General features: G+C 33.0%; 4 protein-coding genes across 6 annotated transcripts; 2 read left to right on the forward strand and 2 right to left on the reverse strand.

Annotated features, from left to right (window-relative positions):
• The first annotated feature begins 881 nt into the window (after positions 1–881).
• Positions 882–6,478, forward strand: LOC105141642 (Protein phosphatase 2A regulatory B subunit family protein). The gene is made up of 2 exons (XM_011048916.1): positions 882–2,839; positions 5,714–6,478. Exons 1-2 carry the CDS (start codon positions 1,604–1,606, stop codon positions 6,101–6,103), a joined length of 1,626 nt encoding a protein of 541 aa, XP_011047218.1. The 5' UTR covers positions 882–1,603; the 3' UTR covers positions 6,104–6,478.
• Positions 6,479–7,096: 618 nt separating this feature from the next.
• On the reverse strand, positions 7,097–8,894 carry LOC105141641 (uncharacterized). Of its 2 annotated transcripts, none has more exons than XM_011048914.1 (2): positions 8,763–8,894; positions 7,097–7,842 (listed from the first exon to the last, which is right to left on the reverse strand). In XM_011048914.1, the coding sequence occupies exon 2, from the start codon at positions 7,779–7,781 to the stop codon at positions 7,356–7,358; it is 426 nt and encodes a 141-aa protein (XP_011047216.1). In that variant the 5' UTR covers positions 7,782–7,842; positions 8,763–8,894; the 3' UTR covers positions 7,097–7,355. The 2 variants fall into 2 exon arrangements, with proteins under 2 accessions (XP_011047216.1, XP_011047215.1); XM_011048913.1 differs by having other exon boundaries at positions 8,778–8,890.
• A 1,733-nt stretch (positions 8,895–10,627) lies between these two features.
• LOC105141639 (Lycopene beta/epsilon cyclase protein) lies at positions 10,628–19,821 on the forward strand. 2 transcript variants are annotated; one of them, XM_011048912.1, is made up of 18 exons: positions 10,628–10,910; positions 11,625–11,742; positions 11,827–12,014; positions 12,100–12,207; positions 12,942–13,006; positions 13,683–13,788; positions 14,449–14,532; positions 14,891–15,004; positions 15,121–15,249; positions 16,719–16,786; positions 17,424–17,457; positions 17,547–17,631; positions 17,877–17,944; positions 18,030–18,143; positions 18,246–18,281; positions 18,426–18,512; positions 19,252–19,343; positions 19,466–19,821. In XM_011048912.1, exons 1-18 carry the CDS (start codon positions 10,773–10,775, stop codon positions 19,560–19,562), a joined length of 1,731 nt encoding a protein of 576 aa, XP_011047214.1. In that variant the 5' UTR covers positions 10,628–10,772; the 3' UTR covers positions 19,563–19,821. The 2 variants fall into 2 exon arrangements, with proteins under 2 accessions (XP_011047214.1, XP_011047213.1); XM_011048911.1 differs by having other exon boundaries at positions 10,629–10,910; positions 14,891–15,037.
• Positions 19,822–20,043: 222 nt separating this feature from the next.
• LOC105141643 (coiled-coil protein) lies at positions 20,044–21,782 on the reverse strand. Its single transcript, XM_011048917.1, has 5 exons — positions 21,121–21,782; positions 20,896–21,017; positions 20,690–20,781; positions 20,445–20,531; positions 20,044–20,331 (listed from the first exon to the last, which is right to left on the reverse strand). The coding sequence occupies exons 1-5, from the start codon at positions 21,480–21,482 to the stop codon at positions 20,224–20,226; spliced, it is 771 nt and encodes a 256-aa protein (XP_011047219.1). The 5' UTR covers positions 21,483–21,782; the 3' UTR covers positions 20,044–20,223.
• Positions 21,783–27,501: the final 5,719 nt, after the last annotated feature.

Genomic DNA, 27,501 nt, shown 5'->3' on the forward strand with positions numbered 1-27,501 from the left:
GTGTTATCTATATATATATATTTCAGTGCAATGATTGTTGATTAATGTAGTACGAGATAATCATGGTAGATTTTTATCAAAAAGAAAGAAAAAAAAAGACCTTGAATTATTTATAAGTTTATGCTATTATATTCTACTTATATAAGTAAAGAGACTACATATATTGAATATTACAACTTTATCTTCATATTAAAAACTCTAATAAAAAAGGATTTTTATAAAAATTATCTTTAATTTTATAAATAATAAAATCAAAATAAAAAATAGTATCCAACTGTGGAAGGTTTGATACAATTTTTTCCTTTGTAATAATTGAAAATACATTAAACTCATGATAATAAAATCAAACTAGTAAATTACAAATTAATTTTTTTTTTATATTTTAAAAGTATTTTTAAAACATAAAAATAAATTGATTTCTGATTATTAGTTTAACAAAAATATTTTTTTAAAATAATTTTTTATTACTTAAAATTAAATTTTTATTTATATTTTTAGATCGTTTTGATGTGTTGGATCATTTTGATGTGTTCATATTAAAAATAAATTTTTTAAAAATATTATTTTAATATATTTTTAAATATAAAATATTTTAAAAATTAACTATAATAAAAAATACATATAAAAAAATTTCAACTGCGGGTCTGCAAGTAAAACCAGAAGGAAAGAAATTCAATAATATCTATTAAGAGACCAAGACAATCCAAAAATAAATAAATAAATAAATAATTGAAGTATTTTTATGTGATGGCGTGGATGGGAGGAGAAATTAGTCAATTAAGCAAGTCAACCCAATCCACAGAGCCCCCGTTGCTCACCTATACAAAATATGTGATGATACTGGGTCCATTTGCATCATAATCACTGGTCATAAAAATTAAATCCACCAAGAATAAATAATTTTTTAAAAAAAAACGTAGAGGAGGAACTAATGGTAATTTGAACTAATCTTTATGCCCTGACAGGAAAACCAAATACCAACCTGTTTTCAGCCCTGGGTTTCGATTTCCTATGTTTTTGTTTTTGTTTTTGTGCTCTCTCAAATCTTCCTTCTCCTAAACTTTGCACACAAAGCAAGAAACAGAGAGAGAGTCTCATCTCTCTATTGGCTATTTCTGTAAATGCAACTACCATCTTCCTTTTGTTTTTTTGTCTCTTATGGATTTTTAATTTGACTTTTGTTTTTGATAACCTTGTTCATGTTGTCTCCCTCCCCCCATGTCTCTCTCTGAGAAATCAAGTTGTGGGTTTTATCAATCTCAGATCAAATTTCTAGGGTTTTCTTGGATCTCTCTGTTCATGTCATCAATGTAAGTAATTCCCTCCTCCGTATACGAAATTAGGCAAATCTTCAGGTGGGTTTTATTTTTTTTCTTGCTTTGTTGATGAATCCTGAGGTAGGAGTTTGGATTTTAAGAGCCTTACATGCGCAGCCTCGTTTGATTTTTCTTTTTTTAATTTGCTAATTTGACTAGGCTTCTGTTGCCTAGCTGTGAAAAATGTATTGGATTTGAGGTGTTTAAAAGGTGGAGACTTTGGTTTTTTTTGGGTGGGAATAGATTAGGATTAGTGTTGTGGTTTGGGTTTTGGCTAAGCAGCAGAAATGATCAAGCAAATACTGGGTAAGCTACCTCGAAAACCCTCAAGATCATCGAGTAACGACTCAAACAATGATGGTGGACTCAATGCCCACTCGTCTTTGAACTCATCTCATGGAGCGAATTCCATTAACAACTCAAAGCCCTCTTCCAATTCATCCAAAGCTTCCAATCCGAGTTTGGGCGCTTCACGCTTGAACAATGGGATCCTGGCACCGAATAGCAAGATGAGTCAAGGGAAAAAGTCAGCTCCCCAATTGGGTCCTGTAATTACTTCTGGGGTTTACGAAGCATTGCCTAGCTTTCGTGATGTTCCTAATTCAGAGAAGCCGAATCTCTTTATTAAGAAGTTGAACATGTGTTGCGTCGTGTTTGATTTTAGTGATCCCGCTAAGAATCTAAAAGAGAAGGACATTAAGAGGCAGACTTTGCTTGAACTTGTTGATTATATTTCAACTTTGACTTCAAAGTTCAATGAGATGGCAATGCAAGAAATTACAAAGATGGTGGCAGCCAATTTGTTCAGAACACTTCCATCTGCAAACCATGATAACAAGATTCTAGAAATGTTTGATCCCGAAGATGAAGAGCCAGCTATGGAGCCGGCTTGGCCTCATCTTCAGATTGTTTATGAGTTTCTGCTTAGATTTGTGGCTTCATCAGAAACTGATGCCAAGCTTGCCAAGAGATACATTGACCATTCATTTGTGCTGAGACTGCTGGACTTATTTGATTCTGAGGACCAAAGAGAGAGGGAGTATTTGAAGACGATACTCCACCGCATTTATGGGAAGTTCATGGTACATCGACCATTCATTAGGAAGGCTATCAACAATATCTTCTACAGATTCATTTTCGAGACAGAGAGGCATAATGGGATTGCAGAAATGCTTGAGATATTGGGAAGCATTATTAATGGGTTTGCTCTGCCATTGAAGGAAGAGCACAAGCTTTTTCTTGTCCGTGCCTTAATTCCACTTCACAAGCCCAAGTGTGTATCGATGTATCATCAACAACTGTCATATTGTATCACTCAATTCGTGGAGAAAGATTTCAAGCTGTCTGATACTGTAATTCGAGGTCTCTTAAAGTATTGGCCCATAACCAATAGTTCCAAGGAAGTTATGTCTCTTGGTGAGTTGGAGGAGGTCTTAGAAGCTACTCAGGCAGCAGAATTTCAGCGATGCATGGTTCCTTTATTCCATCAAATTGGACGCTGCCTCAACAGCTCACATTTTCAGGTACTGGACTCAGAATAATTATTTATGAGTTTTCGGTGGTTGATTAAAGGTTAATAATTTTTTAGCATTTACTGCTTTGTTGTTTCTGCTGCTTTGTATTTGCATTTATCATCTCACCGTTGACATTGTATTTGTACCATTTTGATGCAACACAAAGATAAAACTAGGGTTCTCAAGCACTAAGGTTACAGACCTACTCTAGAGAAATCTATAGAGAAAATTCTCTGTTATTTTTATTAAATCTGAATAATAGTATGAATCTTTAAAAATAAAGTAAACATCCCCTATTTATAATAGTTCTAATCTTTTATAGAAAAGGATTCCTAATTAGAACTTTCATAACTAATAGAATCCATCTAGTATTAGGATTTTTAAATAGTAAAATGGTAATTAAATTACAATTCCTAAACGATGTAGGAAACAAATAATTAAAATCTAAAATTAACTAGGAAAATAATTAAAATATAAAAACAGAAACTTCAGGCTTCATATCAGATGGTTCCGGGTTTCTTCATGGACTTCTTTTCAAGCTTAACCTTGTCAATCTGGTCCATAAACTCTTGGGGGATAATTGTTCACATTTAATTACTAATCATTCTTTCCGGCACTTTAATTTCAGTACATCTGAAACTTTTTTTTTTTTTTGCCATCTTACATTATGTGAACTTTAATTGTTTTCATGAGGATATTTGAATTCCAAATTGGATTGTTGCACATTTAGTTTACCACTTATTTATTTGCACTATCTTTTTACTTGTGCATACAAGGGATTTGAGCTTTTCTGAATTTATTTGCTTACTGGGTTGCTCTCATTTTTCTGCTCTGAATTATTGAAGTTGGGTTTATGGTATTGATGATGAGAGGTGTGGACATCTGTCTTGGCTTCAACAACTACATGCAATTTTATTGATTACATTGTGTGTTCACAGATTTTCCGTGTAATAGGATTCTTTAAAGCGTGCAAATAATAGGCAAACATAAAGGGATCTGGTCAGAATTTGCATTTTTTTCATGTCATTTGCCAGAGTTTTTTAATTATGCATCTTCGAAGATATATACCCACTACTCATGTAACTATGGATTCAATACCATTAAGAACGTTTTAATATGCTCTTTTAAGACTTTTTCATTGACCTATTTAATGTTCTATTTGATATTAAAATCAAGAAGGCTGAGTAAAGTGCTATGATTTTTCTTCCTGAGATAAAAAGTAGGGGGCACACCCAACTCCATGGGAAGTATATAAGATAACCCCTTGAGATAAAATCAAAGAGAAGCCTAACATACCATTGTAAAGCTACTTGAGAAGTCCAAAGATACTTTCCATGAAAATGAAAAAACATAGTTAGTATGAAGGAAACGTCCATCTGTACTAGGACCTTACAACTGGAGTTGATGTATTTATGATGGGAGTTCTACTCCATAAGGGTGCCATGAAAATGAAAAAACATTTAGCATGAAGGAAACATCCATCTGTACTAGGACCTTACAACTGGAGTTGATGTATTTATGATGGGAGTTCTACTCCATAAGGGTGCCATGAAAATGAAAAAACATTTAGCATGAAGGAAACATCCATCTGTACTAGGACCTTACAACTGGAGTTGATGTATTTATGATGGGAGTTCTACTCCATAAGGGTGAGATTTTGTTCACACACACTTAGTCAATGAAATGAACACAATAGTCCTCCGCTCATCATCTTTGTGAAGTAGTCCTTGCAGTCCCTCGCCATGACTTAGAAGCACAAGGCATAATATTAATATTTGATTATTTAGGAATTTAACTACAAAATAATAATCACTAATATTTCTAAATAATACTAAATATCTTTGATGATCATACAACATTAAAATTTAAATGAAATATTAATTTCAATTGTTGCTTTTCTTTATCCCCAACCAGATACTCTATCAGCTCCTCACATATCTTTCACACATCACCACTCAAGAGCAGTGTGTTTCCTAGTGATTATGCTATAGTGATTATGCTATCAACATAAGTATCTTCCCTATAGCAGCAGTCCAAGTTAAAAAAGCTAGCTTAGGGGGTGCACCTGTCTTCTAGATGCTTTTGTGTGGAACCACCCACATGGCCTTGTAAAATTCTTTCACCTCTCTTTTTTCTTATCAGAATCCCACAATTACAAGGTCATCTTATGAACACTAAGAGATAATTTTGCACTTTAATGAGAGGCCAAAGTTATTTTAAACAAGCTACAAGCAAGTGATTTCTATCATCTGCGTTGTCGTTATGACCACAGCCATGTGTTGTGCTGTGTGTCCCCGGTGATTTTATGTTTCCAGGTAGGACAATAGTTGGAGGTAAAGCCATTGGACTTCTTATTCTGAAAACAAGTTGAATGCCTAGATGCTGAGATGCTGAAAGCGCAGCATTTTTATGGTAATGGAGGATGTAAAGAGTGTTTTATGCTGTGAATATTTTTACCTGTAGCTTTATTTTAGGATTCAGCTGCTGCTTTCTGGTTTCTGTGGAAGTGCATGCTAGTCGTAGTTTTGATATGATTACTCTTTGGTCAAGGTAACAATTGTCTGACAGATCAAGAGAATGCATATATTCGGTAATGTTTAAGCCAAATAAGCATGCTTCTCAGTTTTCAATCTGCACATATGTGGATTAAAAGTAGACTTAATACCAAAAACATGAACGATGTTGGAGACTGCATATGTGTGCAGTGAGCTGCACATCCAGATCTTATACTGTCTTGGTGAAAGCTATATTGCTTTGATAGAATCAAATGGATTTGCATATTATCTACCCATCTATTTAACCAAATTTCTGCTCCATCTGAAGGATTTGGATCTGAACTTCAGGTTGTTCATATGGATGATCTCAATCTGGTTGTTTTGACAGGTTGCAGAACGTGCATTGTTTTTGTGGAACAATGATCACATAAGAAATTTGATCACGCAGAATCGCAGAGTGATACTGCCTATAATCTTCCCAGCTTTGGAGAGAAACACAAGGGGGCATTGGAACCAAGCTGTTCAGAGTTTGACCCTGAATGTCAGGAAGATATTCTCAGATGCTGATCAAGAACTTTTTGATGAGTGCTTGGTTAAATTCGAAGAAGATGAAGTGAAGCAGATGGAGACACGGGAGAAAAGAGAATTAACTTGGAAGCGGTTGGAAGATTTGGCAACCTCTAAGGCTGTAAGCAATGAGGCTGTGCTTGTCTCAAGTTCTGTCTCGTCTATTGCCATTGCCACTGGAACAAGTCCTCGGACCACTGCAGGTGGTTGAGAGCCTTGACTAGTGTAAATTATGAGCTTACCCTCATGAAGGAATATAAGGTGAGACCTGCGATGTAGGAATTGTTCAGCCTCACTTCCCGTAGTTCTCTCATTAGTCCATACCTGAACAATGCGGAAAGTTAATGTTCGGTTTTGAGACGCTGAGGTTACTCACCTTTTCGGTTCTATGCTTGCTCCGTTTTCTTCTTTTCATCCATGAAAATGTAATTGTGTGTAATATAAAGGATTTGATTCATAGAGGTAGCGCTTCTTTTGATTTCCTACCTGATAAAATTTATTTGCTGTAATGATGCAAAGAAGATTGTTCCTTCTATGCTTCGACTTTGATGACTTTCTGAACATTATTAGTTCTTTTAAACTGCTACTTCTCAAGCCAAAACATCGCCACAATCTTCCTTCAATGGCTCACCGTTTGCCATTTTGAGCCCTTAGGACTATCATCATGTTGACACTTTTGACGGGCGTTCACAAACATGCAAGTCTCTGGGGAATGACAAAATTTATTGCTAGGAATTTTCTGCCTGTGCTCTTCAAGTGAGAGTACTCTGCCATGAAGTTCTAGCATTGAGAATGATTCTCAGACATGGTTTCTAGGACAACAAACACTTTCAAGATAGGATCAATGCTTGACAAGCTTTTGATTAGAGGGTGTATCCTAAAGTTCTGAATGAACAAGTTGATATTACTTTGCTATGGTCTTCGTGATTGTGGTAATTTATGAACTAATTCTTGCTTGAACGTAGTTAAAGATCACGGCAGTTCATGGTGGCCATCAATTAGATTCTAGTGGTGGTTTTTACACCAGCGCAGTTGACCAGGTACCTGGTCTATGTATCTGTTTAGCAAAAAGCCCACAATTTTATTTTCTGACAGCTCATACTTTCGTTGTTACTTGCACCAGCAGTTGGAAAAGATACCAACACCACCACATTCCATTTATGATTTAAATCAAAACGCATTGATCCAATTTGAAAGTGGTTCATGATAATAAATTCAGGATTTCTAAATCCTTGTGGCAGAATCCATTGACAACCACAGTTGCAGCAAATCAGTAACATAATATCCAGACCTGCATTAGGGAATCTATAACTGAAAAATCATGAGATGATATTTTGATCATTTTACAATAGCGTTCCAAATTGCTGATACGGTTTCATATTTCTATTCTAAAATGGATGCCTTTGAAGCCAACACACAAGGAAAGAAGCATTGCATTCCTCAATGAAGTACACAGAAAAGGATTAGTGGTCATCACCATAAGCTCGGAAACTATATCGCTCTTGGTATGGAGCATTGAAAAAGAGGTCAGCCTCAAACCACTTTGGGTAGCGAACAAGGTCTCCTGCAACAAATCGCATGTATTTTTTGCTCCCTTCAGGAACTACCCTCACCTCTCCTTCCTCAATGTAAACTAACTGGTCCACCTGCCAGTCCCAGGGCAATTTGCACTTGCCAGTCTTCCACTCTGACCATTTTGAAACCCCAAGCTCTGCCAGTCTATCTCGTGACACTTTCCTTTCCACCCTTATGTTGTACAACTCCTCAAGAGGCTTCTCGATGTGCATCGCCTTTATACCTTGACATTGCCGAATAGTATTTTTCAAGATTTTACAATCTCTGCTGCTTCTGTTGACAGAGAAGGTTGGGGATATGATCATGCTTGCCATAGCTACATACAGTTTCTAGCCTTTCCCGTCTGCTCAAGCTAGCTAAAGTTGTGTCGAATGACTAACACAAGTTCAAAACATATAAATTAGCAAAGTAAAGTGACAAGTAGATTTGCTAAAGTGACAAGTAGATTCAAAACGCTGGCAAAATCATCGTTTACAGAGAATATTAATGTGTATTCCCCGTGTTCCAACCATCACAATAAAAGTAAACCGTTGTACAAAAATACAAGTTCCCCAAGAGAAAGCAAACATAAAATACATAACTTTTTTTGAACTACAATAACCAGGCCCGATGGAATTATTTCAAGCACAAATTCATTTAGGCTAAGCAGATAGGTATCATCCATCCCTCATGCCATTCTTTCCTGACATAAGTAACTAATGCATACAGTTCAAGTTTTACACACCTTGTATCAACGATTCTTCTTGTTTCCTGAATTTTGTTTCTATTTCTATATGCTTTTCATCTTTGGCAAAGATCGTTGCTTCATTAGCTTTGGATCATAAATAAAACCTCAAGTTTAGCCTCATTCCTCGTGGACTCTATAGACAGGGAACTTGTAGCGACTTCTACTAGATTTTTAACACAGAAAAAATTTCACATTTCGGATATAACTGGCAGGCTAAATCTTCATTTAAGTTTGTAGCTACGTAGACTTTAGTTTCAGGAGTAGAACAAATACATATAGGGAAAGCAAGAAGTATAATTTCACAAAGCTAACCAAAACAAGCGATAGCATATGCATGAAATGTACCAACAACAATCACCTAAACTCTCGATAATTTTTTAGCGCCCAGCAAAGCCAAAAACTTCATTCATTTCAAGATTTCATCAAAAAATGCAGAGCTCCAAATATTTTATTTCATTTTCCCACAAACCAAACAGAGAGCAGATAGAAAAGAGAGAAGTAAAATCACTGATACCCAACATTTGATAATCACAAACACAATACCGAGAATAGATGGAACAAATCATAATTTGAGAGGTCTCACCTGATAATTATGGAAAGGAAAGTTTGCAGAGCCAAAGAAGAGACGAAGGGGGAAAGTTGGAGTCTTTCCTAAAACCTGATAAAGTTGAGAGGTTTATCTTCTATCCGGTCGGTAGGGTCACATGTAGGTGAATTTTTAAATGTCACCCGTTAGTCAAGGTTTACTGGGTAGCGGGTCTCTCGGTTACCACTGTTATTTCCGCTTCTATTACATGGTTGAGTATTTTTAGAAATACTGGTGTTGCCGTCAAACACTATTTTTTTAAAAAAAATTAAATGTTTTTCAGAAATTTTAAATAGTGTCAATGGATACTAGTTTATTCACTTCTGGTTTATAATAGGTTAATATTATTTTTTTTAAATATAAAAAAATTATAATATAAAAAATATTTTAATAGTGTTATTAAATATAATCAAACTAGTTAATTTTTAAATTTTTACTTAACTCTTTATAGAATCAAGTGTTTTAAATTTGATAACCATATCAGATTCAAACATCTTAGGTTTAGTATGATCCAAATGACTGGGCCTGACAGTCATGCTAAACCTATGCGTGTTTTTTTTTAATATAGAAATTCAATTATAATTATTTTAGAAATATATTTATTTTGTATTTTTATCTTTATTTTTTTAATAAAATATATTTTTATCTTTTCTATATTTTTTTCTATTGTAGGATATTAACCATACACCTAAAATTCACTCAATTTTTTTTATTAATTTTTAATTTTAGTGAAGAAATCATTTACAAAATTACATAAATTAAAATAGTCAAAAGAATAATAAGTCTTTTACATATATAGTATTTTTTTTCCTTATAATGTATCAATTCAAAAATTTCTCTTATGATGATATATTTCAATTTTTTTTTATATACTAATAGTTATAATATAGAATAAACTCTCGTTGTAATAAATTTTAACAATTATATCATAACAAAATCTCAAATATAAAAAAGTATAGATTCTTTAAAAAATTATCCAATACTTGGATGAAAATATAAAATTAATATTTTCATTCACGATGCATGAAAAAAAAAGTTTATTTTTAAAAACTTAAACTAGATGACTTAAAACTCAACATTGTTTTTTCATTATTTCCTCTTTGAATATAACAACTTTATAAAATAAGTTATATAAATAAAAAAAAGTTTGTAGTTAAGTTTTAATGTATATGAATGAAAAATCCTACTTGAATAAGGTAGTGTTTGTTTTGTAATCTAATCGTACTTTAAAAAAAAAATAATTTTTTAAAATAAAGTGTTTGGGTTTGACAAAATTACCAGATTCAAGTGCGATTTTGGTAGATCTAGACTCGTGAGTTTGGCAAATCTAGGCACATAAGGTCTTGCAAACCATGCCAAACCCAAGGTGCGTAGGTCTGGCAAATCATGGCAGATCTAAGCGCTTTGGGTCTTTCAATCTTGTTAAATCTAATATGCTTTAATATGATAAACATGTTTAATTTAACAAATAATAATTAAAAAAGACAATTATATATTTTAGTTATAAAGAGAAAGAGAAAAAAAAATATATAAAAAATCGATCATTATACATCAATCTAAATATTATTTATATATACACGTCACATCATATAAAAAAAATATGATTTGCTAGATAGTAAATAATTATATTTGAAAATAAAAAAACAATTTCAATGCTCTTGTGTAAAAAGCTAAAGAAACATTTGTCTATTTATGAAAAAAATTAAAAATGAAACTATGATTACAATACACACCAAAATCTTTCTTGATGTACAATAATTTCTTTGTATCATTGAGCTTTTATTATAATTTTTTAAAAAATACTTTAAAAAGTTTGCTTTATCTCATTATCCTACATGTCCTTAGAATAAAGGAAAGAGAGGGTTTTCGGTCGTGGAACGTGTCCAGTTCTCTGACACTTGTACATTGGCATCTCGGTAATGTTGGAGATTTGATGATAAATTGAAAAAGGAGCTCGAAATCCAGGATTTTAGATTTTGAGTTCAACTCAATATGTTGATGGTTCAGCTTGGACAGTGCAATGGGGTACTGGGTCAGTACCCAAAGCTGAGCCCTTTGGTTCGGAGAAGAAAGGAGAGGATTCAAAGGAGCATGTCTTTGCAAGCACAAGCTCTTCCTTCTAGAACCCAGGTCAAGTTTTTTTCCAAATTCTTCTTTTTTCCCCTTTTAATAAAGAATGGTTCTTTATCTTTGATGGATTAAAAGGAATACGATAAAGGGTTTATACATTATAGTGAATGTTTTTTCTGTTTGTAATTGAGTCAGGGCTGCATGTATCTAAGTTGGTGTTAAAACCGATATTCTTATTGACTGTTTATAAATGGAGAAAAATAGTTATTTCTTTGCACATTGATTTTACTCTTTGTTTCTACATGAGAGAATTCTGTGGAGATTTTTGTAATGTGGTACGGTTCAAATGCTCTATAGTGTAAATGATAAATGCAACAATCTTATTATTTCTTTAGGTGCCTGGAGGTTCACTTAATCATCCAATTGCAAGTGTGCAACATAGTAACTGCGCTTGTGATCGCTCATGCTGGGAGTAAAATAAATAGAATGTGATCAACTCTATATTTTAGGCTGTTGCTGTTTTGGAATTCAAGTTTAAGTAACTTCTTTTAAAGCAAAATCAAGAATCCATCTTCTTTCGAAGTTGGTAGCTTCTGCCTTTAGTGTGCTTTATTCGAAGTAGCGAATTATATTTTAGAAGAGGAATACGGTGTACTTATGGATCTGTTATGACTTCTAGTCCAAAGAAATACATATTCCCATTTGACTTTTTTGGATTCTCCAATTGCTTCATCATGTGCTTTCTAATCTGACATGTTCTTTTCCATTTTGTAGAGGATAATGGAGAGTATTGCAGTTGAAGGTGAAGTTGGTGGTGCTGGTGGGGCTTACTCATATAATGCCTTAAAGAGGTTGGACCATATTTGGTCTAGTATCTGTTCCACTGTAACAGGTACAAATCATGCAACTTACTTTGAATGATGATTCAATGTCTATGAAATTCTTGAATTCTGGCAATCTTTGTATCCATTTGCAGTTTCTCAACAGCCTCAGCAAGTTGTTTCGAGTATTCCAGGAGTGTCAAGCCATTCTGATCTCACTGGCAAAGTGGTAGATAAATTTGACGTGGTAGTTTGTGGAGGTACTTTGGGAATATTCATTGCCACAGCCTTGAGTGTCAAAGGTCTTAAAGTAGGCGTTGTGGAAAGAAACATACTAAAAGGGGTATAACGTACTGCTACTTTCAATAAAGAGACAACTTAAGGCACAACGAATTGCTTTTGATATGTCAATTCTTTGAAATGGTTAGAGGGAGCAAGAATGGAATATCTCAAGGAAGGAGCTGTTGGAGCTTGTAGATGTTGGAATTCTGGAAGAGAATGACATTGAACAAGCTATAGCTATGAGCTTTAATCCTGTGAGTTCTTGAACTTCATAAATCAAATAATTTTTCGTAGTTCAACATTTCAGTTGTGTACCAAAGAATGGACTGGAGATAAACATTTGATGCTAGGATCATGTTTGCCTCATTGTTATTTGTTTTCTATAACTCTACACGCTTTTGGAAAGCATTCTCTTTTTTATTTTATGGAAAAAAGCACACATATATAAAGATAATTCTTCTCAGAAGAAGGTTCTGCTATAAGCTATATTCTCTATCAATCTCTAGATAGTATGCTGTGATGGCCACTTCTCATTGCAGTGGATGTCTGACTACGATGGACACCAGTTTGGATGCTCTTAAATCAGCTTATATTTTTTAAATAGTACAGAGTCTGTATTTTTAGGTACCAAAGAATGACTGCCCAAGCCATCTTCTTTTCTTTTTGTTTTTTTTTTGTGAGATGGGTGACTGCCTATGCCATCTTTTCTATGACTTTTCTCCTGGATTTATAATTATTGCAGACTTCAAATCGCCTCAGAAATTTCTAATTTTAAGCATAATCAAATGAGCACACGTATATAACCATGCCTTCATTTTTGCAATTCCAGCATGTTCTGTATCTCTTCCATTTTTTGATTATTGTGTCTAGATTTTCCTCATTTCTATGAGGTTGCATGGATTTTGTCGATCCATATCCAACTGCCTACACTGCCTGATGTCACCTTTTTGGTATATTTATATTGTTTAAAATTTCACTAAATGTGCAGAATAGATGTGGCTTTGAGGATAAGGGCGAAATCTGGGTCAAAGACATTCTTAATCTTGGTGTTTCGTAAGCTATCATTTCATTTTTGGTAATAGTATGTTGTATGTAACTGGTAGCGAGATTTAATTTTAAGATGAACCTAAACCAGGCCTTGGATCAATTCAAAATAAAAACGTTAATCTTGTTTATATAATGTTAATTTATAATATTGTGACTCTCCTTCCATGGATTGTTGGGTTTAAAATGTGTGTCAGACTATACAAGAAAATATTGATTGCTGGAGAATTCTGAAATATCATGTGGCATTAGATATGAAAGATAATGTAGGTACAAGAAAGGCATGAAAATTTGCAATAAATGCTGCCATAGTTTAAAATAAAGTCATTCAAATCAATATTGAAAGCTCTCTCTTTCATGAAATTATTGCGAAGATATCACGGAATCCTCAGTGACATCTGTTCTTATATTGAGTAATGACTCTCAAACTAAGCTAGGCCATGATTTAGCTTATTTTTATGTAATTTTCATAGCAAGTAATTAAGGACTTCTGAAATTTTCAAAAGCTTGAATTTTCGTTTTTGCTTTCAATTCTTACTCCTTTATTTGTGTTTGTGGCATGCTGATGAAGCATGATTTAATTCCTTTCAACAAGGAGTTTGATGGCGTCATCTGACAGGAACATCAATCTTGTTTCTTCAATAGTCGACAAATCCTTTGGATTATAATTATTTTATCCTTGCAGCCCTGTGAAGCTCATAGAGATTGTGAAGAAACGTTTTATTTCCCTTGGTGGAGTCATCTTTGAAGGTTGCAGTGTCTCCAGCATCTCTATATATGAGGATGCATCAGTGAGTCTATTGAATCTTGCAAAGTAATATAATCACAAGTAATTTTGATTGCATAAAATCTGGTAGGATGGAAAGAAAGTTAAGGATTTGTGTTGCTGACTCCAACTGGTTTGAGACTAAGGCTTAGTTGAGTTGTTTTAAAATTTAGTTGATGTTTTTTTCTACCATATTTGAGTTATAGCTGAATTCTGGTCTGGTCCTCCAATTGAACTAATGAGAGAACTTCATAATGGGCCCCTCTGGTTATGCAAAAACATGATTGGACACATCCACCACACATTATCGAAAACCATGTTTAGTGGAATGAGCATTTCAAGATGTAAGTGAGAACAACTGAAATTGTAAATTAGAATAAATAAAAAAAAAGTCTCTGAGAAATACAAATGAATCATGATTAAAGAAGGCCAAAGGAAAGAGAACGTTTGAATTATTTAATGAAAACACTGGCACTCACTCGGAAGAAATCTTAAATGAGTTTTATGCTTCATAATAACCATGGAGGTCTAGCTTTCAAAATTCCAAAAGGGTTGTCTTTAAGTTCATGTAAGGCTATGCTTCAAATAATGGTGCATTGCTTGCACAGAAAAATTAAACATTGATTTTGAATAGCATTTTATTCTCTTAGTGAACATCAATGGTTTGAATGACTTCTCTCAACAGGTCTTGCAACTGGCAGAGGGGAACATTCTGTCATCTCGTCTCATTATTGATGCAATGGGGAACTTTTCACCGGTGGTAAAACAGGTTAGACTCTTCCTCTTGTACATATTTATAGTTACTTTGCAATTATGCACTGGACCACAAGCATCATTGTTGACTAGATTTTACATAAGTTCGTGCATTTTAATGTAATATAGGACATTAGATTTTCTGTCGTTTCCTCTATACACAACCTTATTCATTTTTGCATGTTTGAGTCACAGGTAAATGAAATGAGGCTGGAAAGCCCTTAATTACAATGTGCCTTTGCTATTTCTTAGATATTGAAATATAAGCCAAATATTTCAAAAAATGATTCACACATGACAAATAACAACTTATATCTAGTACATGTCTGCTGCAATCCTGGCAGAAACTGTTTCTCAACTTTATGTTTTTTTAGATAAGGAGAGGAAAGAAGCCAGATGGTGTTTGCCTTGTTGTTGGATCTTGTGCTCGTGGTTTTAAAGATAACTCTGCCAGTGATATCATATATAGTAGTTCATCTGTAAAGAAGGTTGGCGATTCTGAAGCACAATACTTCTGGGAGGTTTGTAACAATCTAGTGGGATGCTACCATTTATAAAAGACTTTTTTCCTTTAGAGAGTCAAGCTTTGAAGTACTTTTGACAGGCATTTCCAGCTGGATCTGGTCCTTTGGATCGTACTACATATATGTTCACTTATGTCAGTCCTCAACCAGGATCGCCAAAATTAGAAGAATTGTTAGAAGATTTCTGGGACTTGATGCCAGAATATCAGGTTAATTTTCAGATTGCAATCTGCAGAATTACATTTACTTTCAACTTTTGTAGTTCTGCATCTTGATGATAGTGGATCCTCTTCATCCTAAGAATGCTGTTACTATTCAATCTACAATACGTACTTTGTCGGTTACTTTATGCTAAATCTGTTTTTTTTTCTTTTCCTGTTGTGCTCAAATTTGTGGAAGTTGTTTCCATATCTAGGTGGTTTTCTTAACACTTAAGTACGAATTCTGAACTCACAAATCCAGTTAATACTCTATTTACAAACTTCCTAGTCCTGAGTGTTTATCTCAGGACATTATGTTTTGTAGGATTGTCCCCCTTTCCTTACTCATGGTAACTATAACCGCCACAGCATTAGAGAGGCCAGCCTTATTTGTAATTATTTTCTTGGCATTATCATGACATGCATTTGACTCCCCCCCCCCCCCCCCCCCAACCAACCCCCTGTTTTGTAATGGTTGCAATGTCAATACTGCTGCCTAAACACTTAGCTGACTGCCTCCAAGTGGTTGGTTTAGTTGGTGGTAAGGAGAAGATTCATTTGGACTCAGGTCTCAGGTTTGAGTACTGCTACTAGCTCCTTCGTGAGGTGCAAGATGAGTGTTGTCTGTGAATGGGTTGTGGTCCACCTATCTATACACCAATTTTTGAAAAAAAGAAGAAGAAAGAAACTCTTAATTGACCTTATTTCATGCCCAACTTTAATCAGCCTCAATTTTTACTCTTTTCTTTTGATGTCTTTATTGATTTTCTTTGATCATTGCGATGAAGGAGAGGCTTCCCCATCCATCTCTAAAGCACCAAACAGAACTTGGGTCAGCTGGTTGTCTGTCTGCTTCAGGAAGAGTGAGTTTACAAGCAAGTAGTTCACAACCCTTCCTTCTTTTATTCCCCAGCTTGGATAGATATAGATAAGCCGGGCATCTCAAGAGGAAGACAGGTTTACCACAACCTGAGTCTTTTCTACCCTTAAGGGCTTCTAGCACCACTAGCTCTTTTGGTTTACTGAAGAATGAAGCCTCTACAGCTAGAGATGAAATAGAAGAGGGGGCTCTTATAGACTTGAGGAACCCATCTTTCAATTTACATAATGTAATCCAAAACTCTTAACTGACCATATTTCATGCCCAACTTTAACCAGCCTAAAAGGGAAAAAGAAAATTGATCTAGCACATGATGTTAGCCTGTGGTTTAGTAATTACATTTTAAACCAATCAAGTTCGTTTCATGTTGCTGCATGCAATGGATAGGAAGTTTAATAATGCATGTATTTGGAATTTATTGGTGCATGCCTGTAGTCAGGGGATAGATATTTTCTTTCTTTTTTAAACTGGTGTCCTACTTGGCCTTAAACATTGTCTGTTGAGATCATTAACAAGTTCTATTTACAAGCTTTTCCTTCTCTGTGATGCCCTCAAGCTTATTGATAAGATTATGCACTTTTTATCGCTCATTTTGCAGGGAGTCTCTCTTGACAATCTGGAGATACTGAGAGTTATATATGGCATTTTCCCTACATATCGTGACAGGTAACAATGCAAAATATGAACTCCAAGGCTTACTTGCATGCTACTGGAACTGCATTATACATGTAAACACATACTGAGAATAATAAATTCCAAAAGAAAAGGCTACAAAAAGCTGCTGGCTTACACAGGACCAAAAGGTAGAAGGACTTGTGGACTTCTTCACCTGGGAAAATGCAAGCACCTTGCTTTTGAATTTTTTCCGTATACAAGGCATGTTTGGCATTGTAGTCTATTGCTCAATATATTCAAGTCAAGATATCTTAGATTCTTCTCCAAACCCATGATCCTCCTTTTTGGTGTGAAGCATTCAGATAAAGAAGGATCTGAGATATCTTAACTTGAGTATATTGAGCCATAATGGGAACACAAGGCATGTTTGGCATCATAGTCTATTGATCATAATTTCTTCTATCTTGATTTGAAACCTGTGAATTACTATAAATATGAAGCTGTGTATTTTTCTAGACTGCTTGTTATTTGCAAACTATATTAACTCGAATAACATGTATTCTCATGTCTTGTCATGCTTCATGCCAAAAGTGATCTTGCTCTTCTTTTCTGTTGAATATTCTTATTAATTTTGTTACTCAAGTCTAACATCTTTTAAATTCTTAATGGGGGTGGATCAACTTGTCAGTCCATTGCCTGCAGCATTTGATCGTATCTTACAGGTGGAATATGTCACACAATTATAAAGCTCTTACTAGATTATGGGCACAACACAAATGAGATGCAAGCATCACTAATTCATTCTCTGCAGTTTGGGGATGCTAGTGGCATCCAGTCACCTGTTTCATTTGGTGGTTTTGGAAGCTTGACAAGGCACCTTGGGAGATTGTCAGCAGGTATATTCAATTAATTTGCTAATACTCGAGTTCAATTGATTATTTTGGAGGGATAACACGTATTAGATAATTTAGTAGGCATAACATATCACTTCAGATGAATATACATACTTTTCCTTTGTAAATACTTGGTCCCTGGTTTTATAAAAAAAACAACAAATTACTTCAATGGTGTCTCCATCAGCACGAGCTATGTAAAGATTTTCTAGCTAAAAGCTTACCATTTTTTTTTTCATGAAATAAAGGAGTATATGAAGCAATCAATGGAGATTTTCTCGATGCATCCAGCCTGTCCCTCCTAAATCCTTATATGGTTGGTGACCCCTGACTTTTATTTATGGCTATATGGTTGAACAGCCTCTCTTGCAATTATCTGAGTGACATTTTCTTCATTGCAGCCAAATTTAAGTGCTTCGTGGCTGTTTCAAAGAGCAATGTCAGCCAAGAAAAACTCTAATGTTCCTCCAGAATTTATTAATGAGCTTCTTTATGTCAATTTCCAGAGTATGCAGGTGGGCTTAGGCTATGTAAATAAGCCATGACTTCTTTAATTCTTCTTTATGTGTCTGTCAGTTTGCTTTCATTTACTAATGAATCTGCGTATCTCTTCTCAGAAGCTGGGGGATCCAGTTCTAAGACCATTTCTTCAGGTTTATTGTCTTATTTCCACTTTTCAGTCCTTGTTCCAAGTTGATTTGATTGGTGTGGTCCCGTTATTTGTCTTAGGAGATTTAGTTCTAAAGGAAAAACAGTTACAAATAAATAATAATGCCGATGCCACTATATGGTCACAGGATGTTATACAGTTCTGGGCTCTTTCCAAGACATTAGGCCTTGTTATGCTAACTAAACCTCAGATCATCCCATCAATATTCAAGCAGGTATGCATGAACGTAAGAGGTGCTCTTTTTCCTTCTTTGTAATTTCTCTTCAACTTGAGATGCTGGTATAAATTCTTGCAGGTTTTTCCTATTGCTTTTTTCTTCTGAATCTTTTAACTTTGCATTGTATTTTTAAAATCATAAATTCTTGCATGTTTATCTCATTTTCTTTGCTTTTATCTTTTTGCTTAAAGAATAAAAAACTCGAATGATATTTTGCATAGACTTGGTGGTGTTAAGTTGCAGGCATCTGGAGCAAAACGCTGGATTTTGCATTTATTTAAACATTCATTGGTTATTTCCTTTTTATCTTATAGAATTTAATCTTTTATAAACAACTTGGTAATGTAATTGCTGCAGCCTCATTCTATCTCGCAGCACAAAAACACTTGTAATTTGCCACTGGTTTCTGTTAGAAGAATTTAGCATTGTCTCTGCCACCTTCCTGTGCCGTTAATGACCCTTTGCCTTGGCTTGGAAGCAGTTAGAGAATGAAATATTAGCTTCTTTACTGTGAAACTATAAACTATTTAATAACGGTATGCACTACATAGATTGACAGGATTCAGTACAGTAATTGTGGTGTTGATACAGTGATCATAAAACCTTAAAAGCATGCACGTACAGCAGTTAGGTTTCTCTGTATCCACTTTCTCACACGATTCAGATCTTACGATGGACACAAGTAATGTTTGGTAATGGAAATTACCACTCATCTTAACCATCTTTTCATCTTCAGGTTGGTATTCCTGTGCTTCTTGACTGGTCCAGTCATTTCTTCATGCTGGGCTACTATACTTTTCTCTCCACCTATGCAGATCCAGTAATAAGGTATGGTATACATTTTCCTCTTTTAGGTTTTTTAGTTTTACTCTTTAGTTTTTGTCCATGTTAACAGTAATAGAAGCTATTCTTCTGTATGTTCCCTTATACTGTTGACCTCTTCTTCACAGACCATTATTAACTGCATTTCCATCCAAGATGAAATACGAGTGGAAGCGGTATCTTGAGGCTTGGAAATATGGGTCTGGTTTAGATTATAAGCTGTAAAGATGCAGGCATCATCAGTCTAATGGAGACTTGGTGTTCCCCAGAGTGAATCAGAACCGGCATGTTTGATTTAAAGAATTAAATCTCATACACATCGGAGAGAGTCTGTTATCACTGAAATCAACAGAAAACTTTGTATCCATCGAACTCATGACAATCTCAAGTTTATAATTCTTTTATTCTTCAAACGGGATAGCACTTGTCCACCATTTTGATTAACTGTTCTTTTATTGGATGAGCACTCTATTCTTCCATTTTCCTCAGTTTTTATTTTTCATACTTTGGTTCACTTTCTCTACCTTTTTTTTTTTTCTGGGTGTACTTTCAAATTTATCCCCTTTTTGCTCTCTGGAGTGGCTAAATACCTGTCGTTGAAAGCAAGAGACGAGGCCAAGGCTGTGAGACGCTTCTGCAGAAACCTGTTTGGTCCCTAGATTTCTCACAGCTTTGACAAAAACTGCAGCTGAACAAGATATTGAAATTTTAGATAATACACTTTCCAAATAAATACTCACGGCATTGTTACAGCAAAATGCACACGAGAAACATGAATTACATTTGATTGATGAGACTACATTTTCACCTCGTATCTTTTATTTAAGAAAACCCACCATCATCACTGTTCCACATTATTTGCATGAACGAAATCGTTACACAGAAATCAGTTGGAAGTTTTTGCGCCCAGAATTTTAGCAAGCTCCTTGACCATAGGTTTCTCTTTCACGTCTTCCTGCCTACCAAGATGCCATTTCTTCGATGTATCTTCCGCCTGAAAACACAAGGTACAAGATATATGACCACAGCAAAAACCCCAAAAAGAATTGCGTGGAATAGAAGAAAAACCTAAAGCAATCAAAACCAGAACTTGCAAGAATCGTATACCCAAGTTTTTAAAGGCACAAATTGCTCTCTGATGACATCAAGTTTTGGCTGAACCAGGTCTTTCCCTTTAGTTCGGATATCATCACCCTGTCAGAATAATTAAAAAGAAAAGGTACAGGTAAACTGGTGGTGATTCATTTCAAAGATGGTCCTTCCAGATCTAATACTAACACGAATTATCCAATACCAGTGATTAATGAATTAGTAGCATAAAAAAGGCATGATTTTCTTCTTCGATTACTTACATTACGGAGGTCCAGCTTGGAAGCTGCCAAAGAAAATACCAGAGTGGCGCCACCAAACACAATTGCAGTTGCAACCGCAAACGCCTTCCCAACTGTAAACACAGTAATTAAGCCAACTATTAGCACTAATAAATGGGCTTGAGCTTGCATTTTTCAATTCTGGTTCATGTATCAAAATAAAATCAAAAGAAGAAAGAAAAGGTAACTATAAGCAAGCCCCTCGGCTGCGGCCTTCAATTTATCGGGATTAATAGTGGTATATCTGTCTTTTCGCATTTCATTCGCCGTCGACGCCAGTACCGAGTGCTCCTCGCTCGGCAATTCCCATCTGTTCGGAATCATTCCCCCACCAATGTTTAATCAAAATTGAAAGAAAAAAAGAAAGAAAGAAAGAAGAAGAAACGTTATATTTATCGAAAGAAGGGTGGTACCTTTTGGGACCAAAAGTGACATGGGGGAGGGAAACATAAGCTCGGAGAGGATTGAGAACATCAGGGGACACGGTTGAACTACTATTTGGATGATCAGATCGTAGGGCCCACTTGGATGATGTGGACAGAGAAGACGGTTCGTACGGCTTGCCGAAGATCTTGGAAGGAAGAGAATGTCTTAAGACCTCGGGAAGCACATCGGCTTGGGATTCGTGCTCTATGGTCGAGGAGGAGGAGGAGGGGGGTGGGAGGTTCTTGACGGTGGTGGCGGATTTCTCTGCGAGGCGGTTAACGGCATGTTTGGATTCCTGGAAAAAGAAGGCTCCTTCTTTTCCTGCTAATCTTCCCGCTAGAAAACTCATAGCTGCTTTCTATATTTTGTTGTGGATTGGACGAGGCCGACCTGACGAACAGACGGACAGGCTTGGTGAATTTGGGTTTGGTGTTTCCAGGTGCCGTTTCAACATTATATACGATAATGTTGAATGTGAACTTGTGAAATAAATAAAAAATCCATACTTTTTTTTAAAACATTTTATTGAATTTATTCAAGTGACTGTTTAGTCCTCATGTTCTTCGAAATTAAAACTGCTCTCGGCCTCATTTTATCACATTTAGAAAACGGTAAGAACTGCATCAAAAAAAGAAAGAGAGAAAGAAATGGAAAAGAAAACAGGAGGAAATAAAGGAAGAAAAAGGCTACTTAGTCAGCTGTCCCCCTTTTCGCTACGAGATGCATACATTTAATTTTGACACAGAACCAAACTACATCAATCCTGATGAACACGGGTTAACCATAAAAATCACAAACTGGATCGTGTGTATAAGCACAACAAGCTAATTTGGCTTGCTGGTTGCTTCCTTCTTTGCCCCTTCCCAGCTTCTCTTACATGTTGGATCTTCATTTGGTTAGGTTGGAATGAAATATGAGATTAAATTGATGTGTTTTTAAAGAGTCAAACACTAAATTAAAAAGAGATTGATTAGGTTTAGATGAAATGAAATTGAAAACTCAATTGAAAAATTAATATTGATTTGGAGATTAAAATAAAAAAAATAAAAGCAAAAAAATAAACATTTGATATACACGCGCCAACATGTAGGTGAGATTACCACGGTGAGTGGAGTTGTCACAGTTTGATGATGCGTGATAGCATCTGATCTTCTAAAATAGCTAATTAATAACTTTAGTTTTATCTCGTCGAGTCAATCATCTCAAGAAACCGTGTGGTATAGAAATTTTTTTAATATAACTCGATGATTATTTTATTTTCTCTTTCCTTTTTTACTTTTTCTATTTTTTATTTGGAAGAGAAGGCTCTTTGTTATCTTTATTTTCAACTATAGTCTTTTTAGTTTTAATTTGTTAAAAAAAAATTCAAATTTTTTTATACAAAATCAAATATCAACTGAAAACTAATATTTTTTATACCATATAAAGCTTAAATCTTAAGTGACCAGCCGTCAAATACTTTATTGGAAAACAAAAAAATATGGTTGTAAGAAAAAAACTCTTAGGATAAGAAAAAAACACACAGTAAGTCCACAGTGAATGATACAATAGAAATCCAAGGTGAATTAGTTTATTTCTTGTACTAAAATTAAAGCAAGAAAAAATAAATTCAACACATTTATGGGCTATCTTTAGTTTTAACTACGCATTTATTTTGGTTTACAAGTTCAATATTTCTAACTTACATGACTAATGTGAAGTTGACCGAAAGAAAAATAGAGAAATTGTATAATTTCGACATTAAAGAAGTCAAAAGGAAGTGAACGGATTGTCACATTCAATTAACGAATCATAAATCATAAAATTACATACTGGGGAGTTTTTTCAATTACATAGGAGAATTTCAAGACTTTTTCAAGAAATTTTCTTCTCCTCGTAATATCTTTTATAAAATTTACTCAAAATATTTTTACTCATAAAATGTTAATTATCGAATCTTTATCATTTAAATCTTAAAATAAAAATAACATAATTTTAAATATAAGTTTAATAAAAAAATATATCATAAGTAACTTTTCTAAGGTTGTGTAAAGAAAAACATAAACAAATATTAAAAAAAATACCTCTAATATCTTATAATTTATCCAAAATTGCTCTTATCTACCAAATTTTATAAAATTAAAAGTTGCAACCTAAACATTGATGCATGCGTAATCATTTACATCTTATACTGGATATAGCTAAAATAAGTTAATAAAAATTATTTAATTATTTACAAATTTGTTATTATTTTTTATTTAATGACTAAAAAGCTCTTATTACATTAAAATAATAAAAATACCACAAAGGCCTATACTTCATCTTCACCCCAAATTTGAATTCACATCATCCATTCATATCCACACATTAACACTTCACAATGTTACAATTAAAAAAAAATATCACCATCCTTGTATATTTCTTTTTCTCACACACAAATCTCATAGTTCAAGCTTCTAACTTTTTTTTTTTAATCTTTCTATGCATGCATATCCACACATTCTCTAAAAAATAAGAATTTTATGAAAACTATTTTTCTCTTGAAATATAAGAGGAGAAATCTTAACAATCTCATAATATAACATATCTTTGCAAGGTATAATTTCTATAAACTCCCGACTAAATTTTTCTTGAAATATTAAATTTTTTAACCTATAAATAAAATGGGTTAAATTATAATTAAAAAAATTAAAATTTAATGCCAGGAGAAATTTTTTTAAAAAATGTTGAGATACTAAATAAAAAACAGAAGAGAATCAATTAAAAAATTTAGGGGCAAATTAAGATTTTATATTAATAAGGGGCTAAAGTGTATATAAAAGCCATATAAAAACAATCTCTCTCTCTCTCTCTCTCTATCTATCTATCTATCTATCTCTTTATGGCCAGTATAGTTGGAACAAAAAGAAAGAGAGGAAGAATTGGTTTTTTTAAAAAAAAGTTCCTTAGAGAAAACACTAGAAAAATTAAGAAGAAAGTAAGAGAATCACTCATCACCACACCTCAAACACATAAATAAGAGAGAAATGTGATGGAATTCAAGAAGATTGAAGAACCCTGTCATGACAACAAAGCTATTTAAAAGGAAGTTCCAAAAATTTTTAATTGATTAAGGTTTGAAAACTAGATTGAAATTCATTAAGAAGTTCTAAACTTAATCTAGCAATTTCATGCAAAACAAATAAAAATTGAGATAGAAATCATGAATTTTATGTTAGGGTTTATGGTAGAATTTTGAGGAAAATATAAATTGATTGGAAAGTGATTAAATCATGTTAGATTATATTGTATTGGGTGTTAAATTAAGAAGAAATAATAAAGAAAATTATGTGGCTCTTAAGACTCAATAGCCTGCCAATGAGGGATTAATTGCATGAAATAAAATTGTGTTTAATTAAGTAAAATTATGATAAATTAGTATATAATTGTATGATAAAAATAATTTTTAAAATAACTAAGTTATATTATAAAGCGGGCTTAAAATGCTATAATATTGAGAAATTTAGAATTGAGAAAAATTGATGCCTTTAGAGGTGAAAGACCATTGTGTGGTGTTGACTTTTCATGTAAGGAATAGTTGATTAAAAACTTTATGAATGAATTATGATAAGAAATTTGGTGGTAATGTTGGCCAAAGAAGAAATATTCGAATGAAATATGATAATAATTTGCATTATATAAAATGTAGTATAGTTATAAATTATGTTAATGCATATGTTTTTTCATAATGTTGTTTTGAAAATTTTAATTAAAACAAAATGGGATTGGTGAATCTTAGAAGGTTGAAATTAGAGATATTGTAACATGTATATATAAAATACTTATATGAATAATGTGAAAATGAATGGAACATTTTGTTGGTTTCGTAATTTATAGAAAAAAAACAAAAACAAAAACAAAAATTAGATATCTTTATCACTTGTTTTTTGAAGGAGTTTGAGGTATGAAAACAATAAAATTTGAAATTAATTTATTCATAAAAGTTATAAATAAGAATGTGAACATTACAAAAAAAATAAATTAATCATGCATAATTTGAAGTTATAAGTCTCTGGTTGTAGGAAAAAATATAAGTGTTGAAAGGTTGAAATCTATGTTGGACAATTTCGACTAGTAACGATATTTAGTATATTTAGGTGTGTTAAGGTTGAATGAAATCTCCCTTCTTTCAGTTTAAATGTAGTATGATTGTTAAATAAGATAAATTACAAATGAAACTATTTTTTGTTATTATAATTGTGAAATAAATAAGAGAAGACATCCTTGACTGAATAGTCGAAATTAATTGGAATTGATTAGTTTTATTTTCATAAAGAAAATTATTTTGTTATGGAACTTATTCAAATAATGAATATCATAAGAAATTTGAAGCTATATATCAATATGTGTAAGTGTGTAGAATGAGCATGCAATGAATAATAATACGAAATACTTGTTGGTATAGAAGAGATTATGAGAGCCGCTGAACAACAAAGAGGTATCACTCGAGTTATGATAATAAATAAGTATTATATACCTTATCATGATCTTATTTAGCTTATTATAGAAATATGTTGGATATATTCTTTTATATTGCACATAGATTTTTAGTTTATAACACAGGATCTAGTTTTCTAGTGATGGAAACTAATACCTGGTAAACGGTACAAGAATTGATTTTTTGGTTATAGAAACTAATGTTCGATAAAGGGCGGGCGAATTATCTTCCTAACGATGGAAACTAATGCCTGCTAAAAGGGCAATAATTATCTTCATGGTGATGTGACTAATGCCAGTAACAAGCCTAAAAGGATTAATGTTCCTAGTACTATGACTAAAGCCCAACACCAGATGATGGAACAAGATTCTTGACAATCAAAATAATACTCCGTAATAGGGGAAAAAGTTTAGTGTTCTAGAAATAAAAATAACATCTAGATAAAAGCAAAAAAAAAAAAAAAACTCGGTATTGGATGTTACTTAGTTAAGTTTTAGAAATAAATATCAAGAAAAGAATGATTTATCAAGCTATTAAAAAATAAAAAATCTCAATGTATTAAGCGGACAATGTAGATTAATAGATGGATTATGTTAATTAATTATTAATTAAAATTTATGATAATGAAATGTAATCTAAATGAAATATTATATTTGTTTTATTTGCTTCAAGAATTTACATATTATACAATTAATAGATATTTATAAATTAATTACAGTTATTTTACGATGAGAAAAATGATAAATATGTAGGATAGCTTTAGATAATTTTAATTAAGAACTTGTATTAAATGTCCCTTTGTATTGTGAAGGGTTCTATGTTTAAATATTAATTGTTTCAAAGATTATGTAATTTTGAATCATATACAGGAATCAAGAATCTACTTTTCTTAACAACAAAAACTAAAGAATCTAACAAAGATCCATCTTTCAAAAATCCAAGAAGGAACATGAAAATACAAAAAAAAAATCATTTTTTTACCTAGGAATTAACCTTAAAAAAAAAGGTTCAAATGAAAAATTAAATTTGAAATGAAGAATTTGACAGGAATAAATAAGAACGACAAATTTATCAAGAGTTTTAGCAAACAGAGAGAATGAAGCAATTCTAAATAAAAGTGTGTCTGATTAGTATTGTGGTAGCTTTTATAGCTGTAGTTTGAAAAAAATTATTTTTATAAAAAATACTTTTAGTTGAGGTTGATTTTGTATTTATATGTATGTTTGGGTAAAATTATGGTTGAAATTTAGCTTGAACAAAAAGTAGTTTAATGTGTTTAGTTAAGAATATTTTTAAAATTGAGGTTATATATATATATATATATATGATTTTTAATTTAAATATTATAAATTTAACTATTGTCATTACATCATGAAATAAATAACACTTTATATGAAATATTTTTTATTGTTCAATTAAACTATTTATAATTCCATCAGTATGAAATATATTCGACAATGACTACAGTTTTCTTGGTTTCTTAAGCGCGTAACAACATTAGTAAAATATAGTAAGAAACAAAATTGAAATTGCTATCAAATTCTACAAATACTGCATCATCAATAAAACATAATTAAAAATAAAAAAAATAATTTAATTTTTTTACTAGATCAGACATGATTCAATGCATTTAACTTTGGATCGGATTCAGTCTGATCGTAACAGCAGAGACATGCATGTTCACATGAACAGTGGAGTCACTCTTCATGGTTAAAAATAACATTGTGCTATTTTTATTTATTTTGTGTTTTTAACGTAGAAATTAATGAGGTTTATGTACGGTGAATTGAGTTTTCAGTCGTTATCAAACATTTGTTTTTTATGATTGGTTTTAAACATAAAAACAACCAAGTAAACAAATAACTTTATAGCTGAAGAGATTCCATTATTTAATTCAAATCACACTAAAACA

The sequence above is a fragment of the Populus euphratica genome, unplaced genomic scaffold, assembly GCF_000495115.2.
Source record: "Populus euphratica unplaced genomic scaffold, PopEup_1.0 scaffold128.1, whole genome shotgun sequence".
NCBI lineage: Eukaryota > Viridiplantae > Streptophyta > Magnoliopsida > Malpighiales > Salicaceae > Populus > Populus euphratica.

Excerpts from the sequence above, each read along its gene's own strand:
- LOC105141642 (XM_011048916.1), top strand. The coding sequence starts at position 1,604 with ATGATCAAGCAAATACTGGGTAAGCTACCTCGAAAACCCTCAAGATCA. Across the intron at positions 2,840-5,713 it reads TCAACAGCTCACATTTTCAG|GTTGCAGAACGTGCATTGTT; the intron begins GTACTGGACTCA and ends TTGTTTTGACAG.
- LOC105141641 (XM_011048914.1), bottom strand. The coding sequence starts at position 7,781 with ATGGCAAGCATGATCATATCCCCAACCTTCTCTGTCAACAGAAGCAGC.
- LOC105141639 (XM_011048911.1), top strand. The coding sequence starts at position 10,773 with ATGTTGATGGTTCAGCTTGGACAGTGCAATGGGGTACTGGGTCAGTAC. Across the intron at positions 13,789-14,448 it reads CTATATATGAGGATGCATCA|GTCTTGCAACTGGCAGAGGG; the intron begins GTGAGTCTATTG and ends TTCTCTCAACAG. Across the intron at positions 15,250-16,718 it reads ACTTGATGCCAGAATATCAG|GGAGTCTCTCTTGACAATCT; the intron begins GTTAATTTTCAG and ends CTCATTTTGCAG.
- LOC105141643 (XM_011048917.1), bottom strand. The coding sequence starts at position 21,482 with ATGAGTTTTCTAGCGGGAAGATTAGCAGGAAAAGAAGGAGCCTTCTTT. Across the intron at positions 20,532-20,689 it reads CCAAGCTGGACCTCCGTAAT|GGTGATGATATCCGAACTAA; the intron begins GTAAGTAATCGA and ends TTATTCTGACAG. Across the intron at positions 20,332-20,444 it reads TTGTGCCTTTAAAAACTTGG|GCGGAAGATACATCGAAGAA; the intron begins GTATACGATTCT and ends TTGTGTTTTCAG.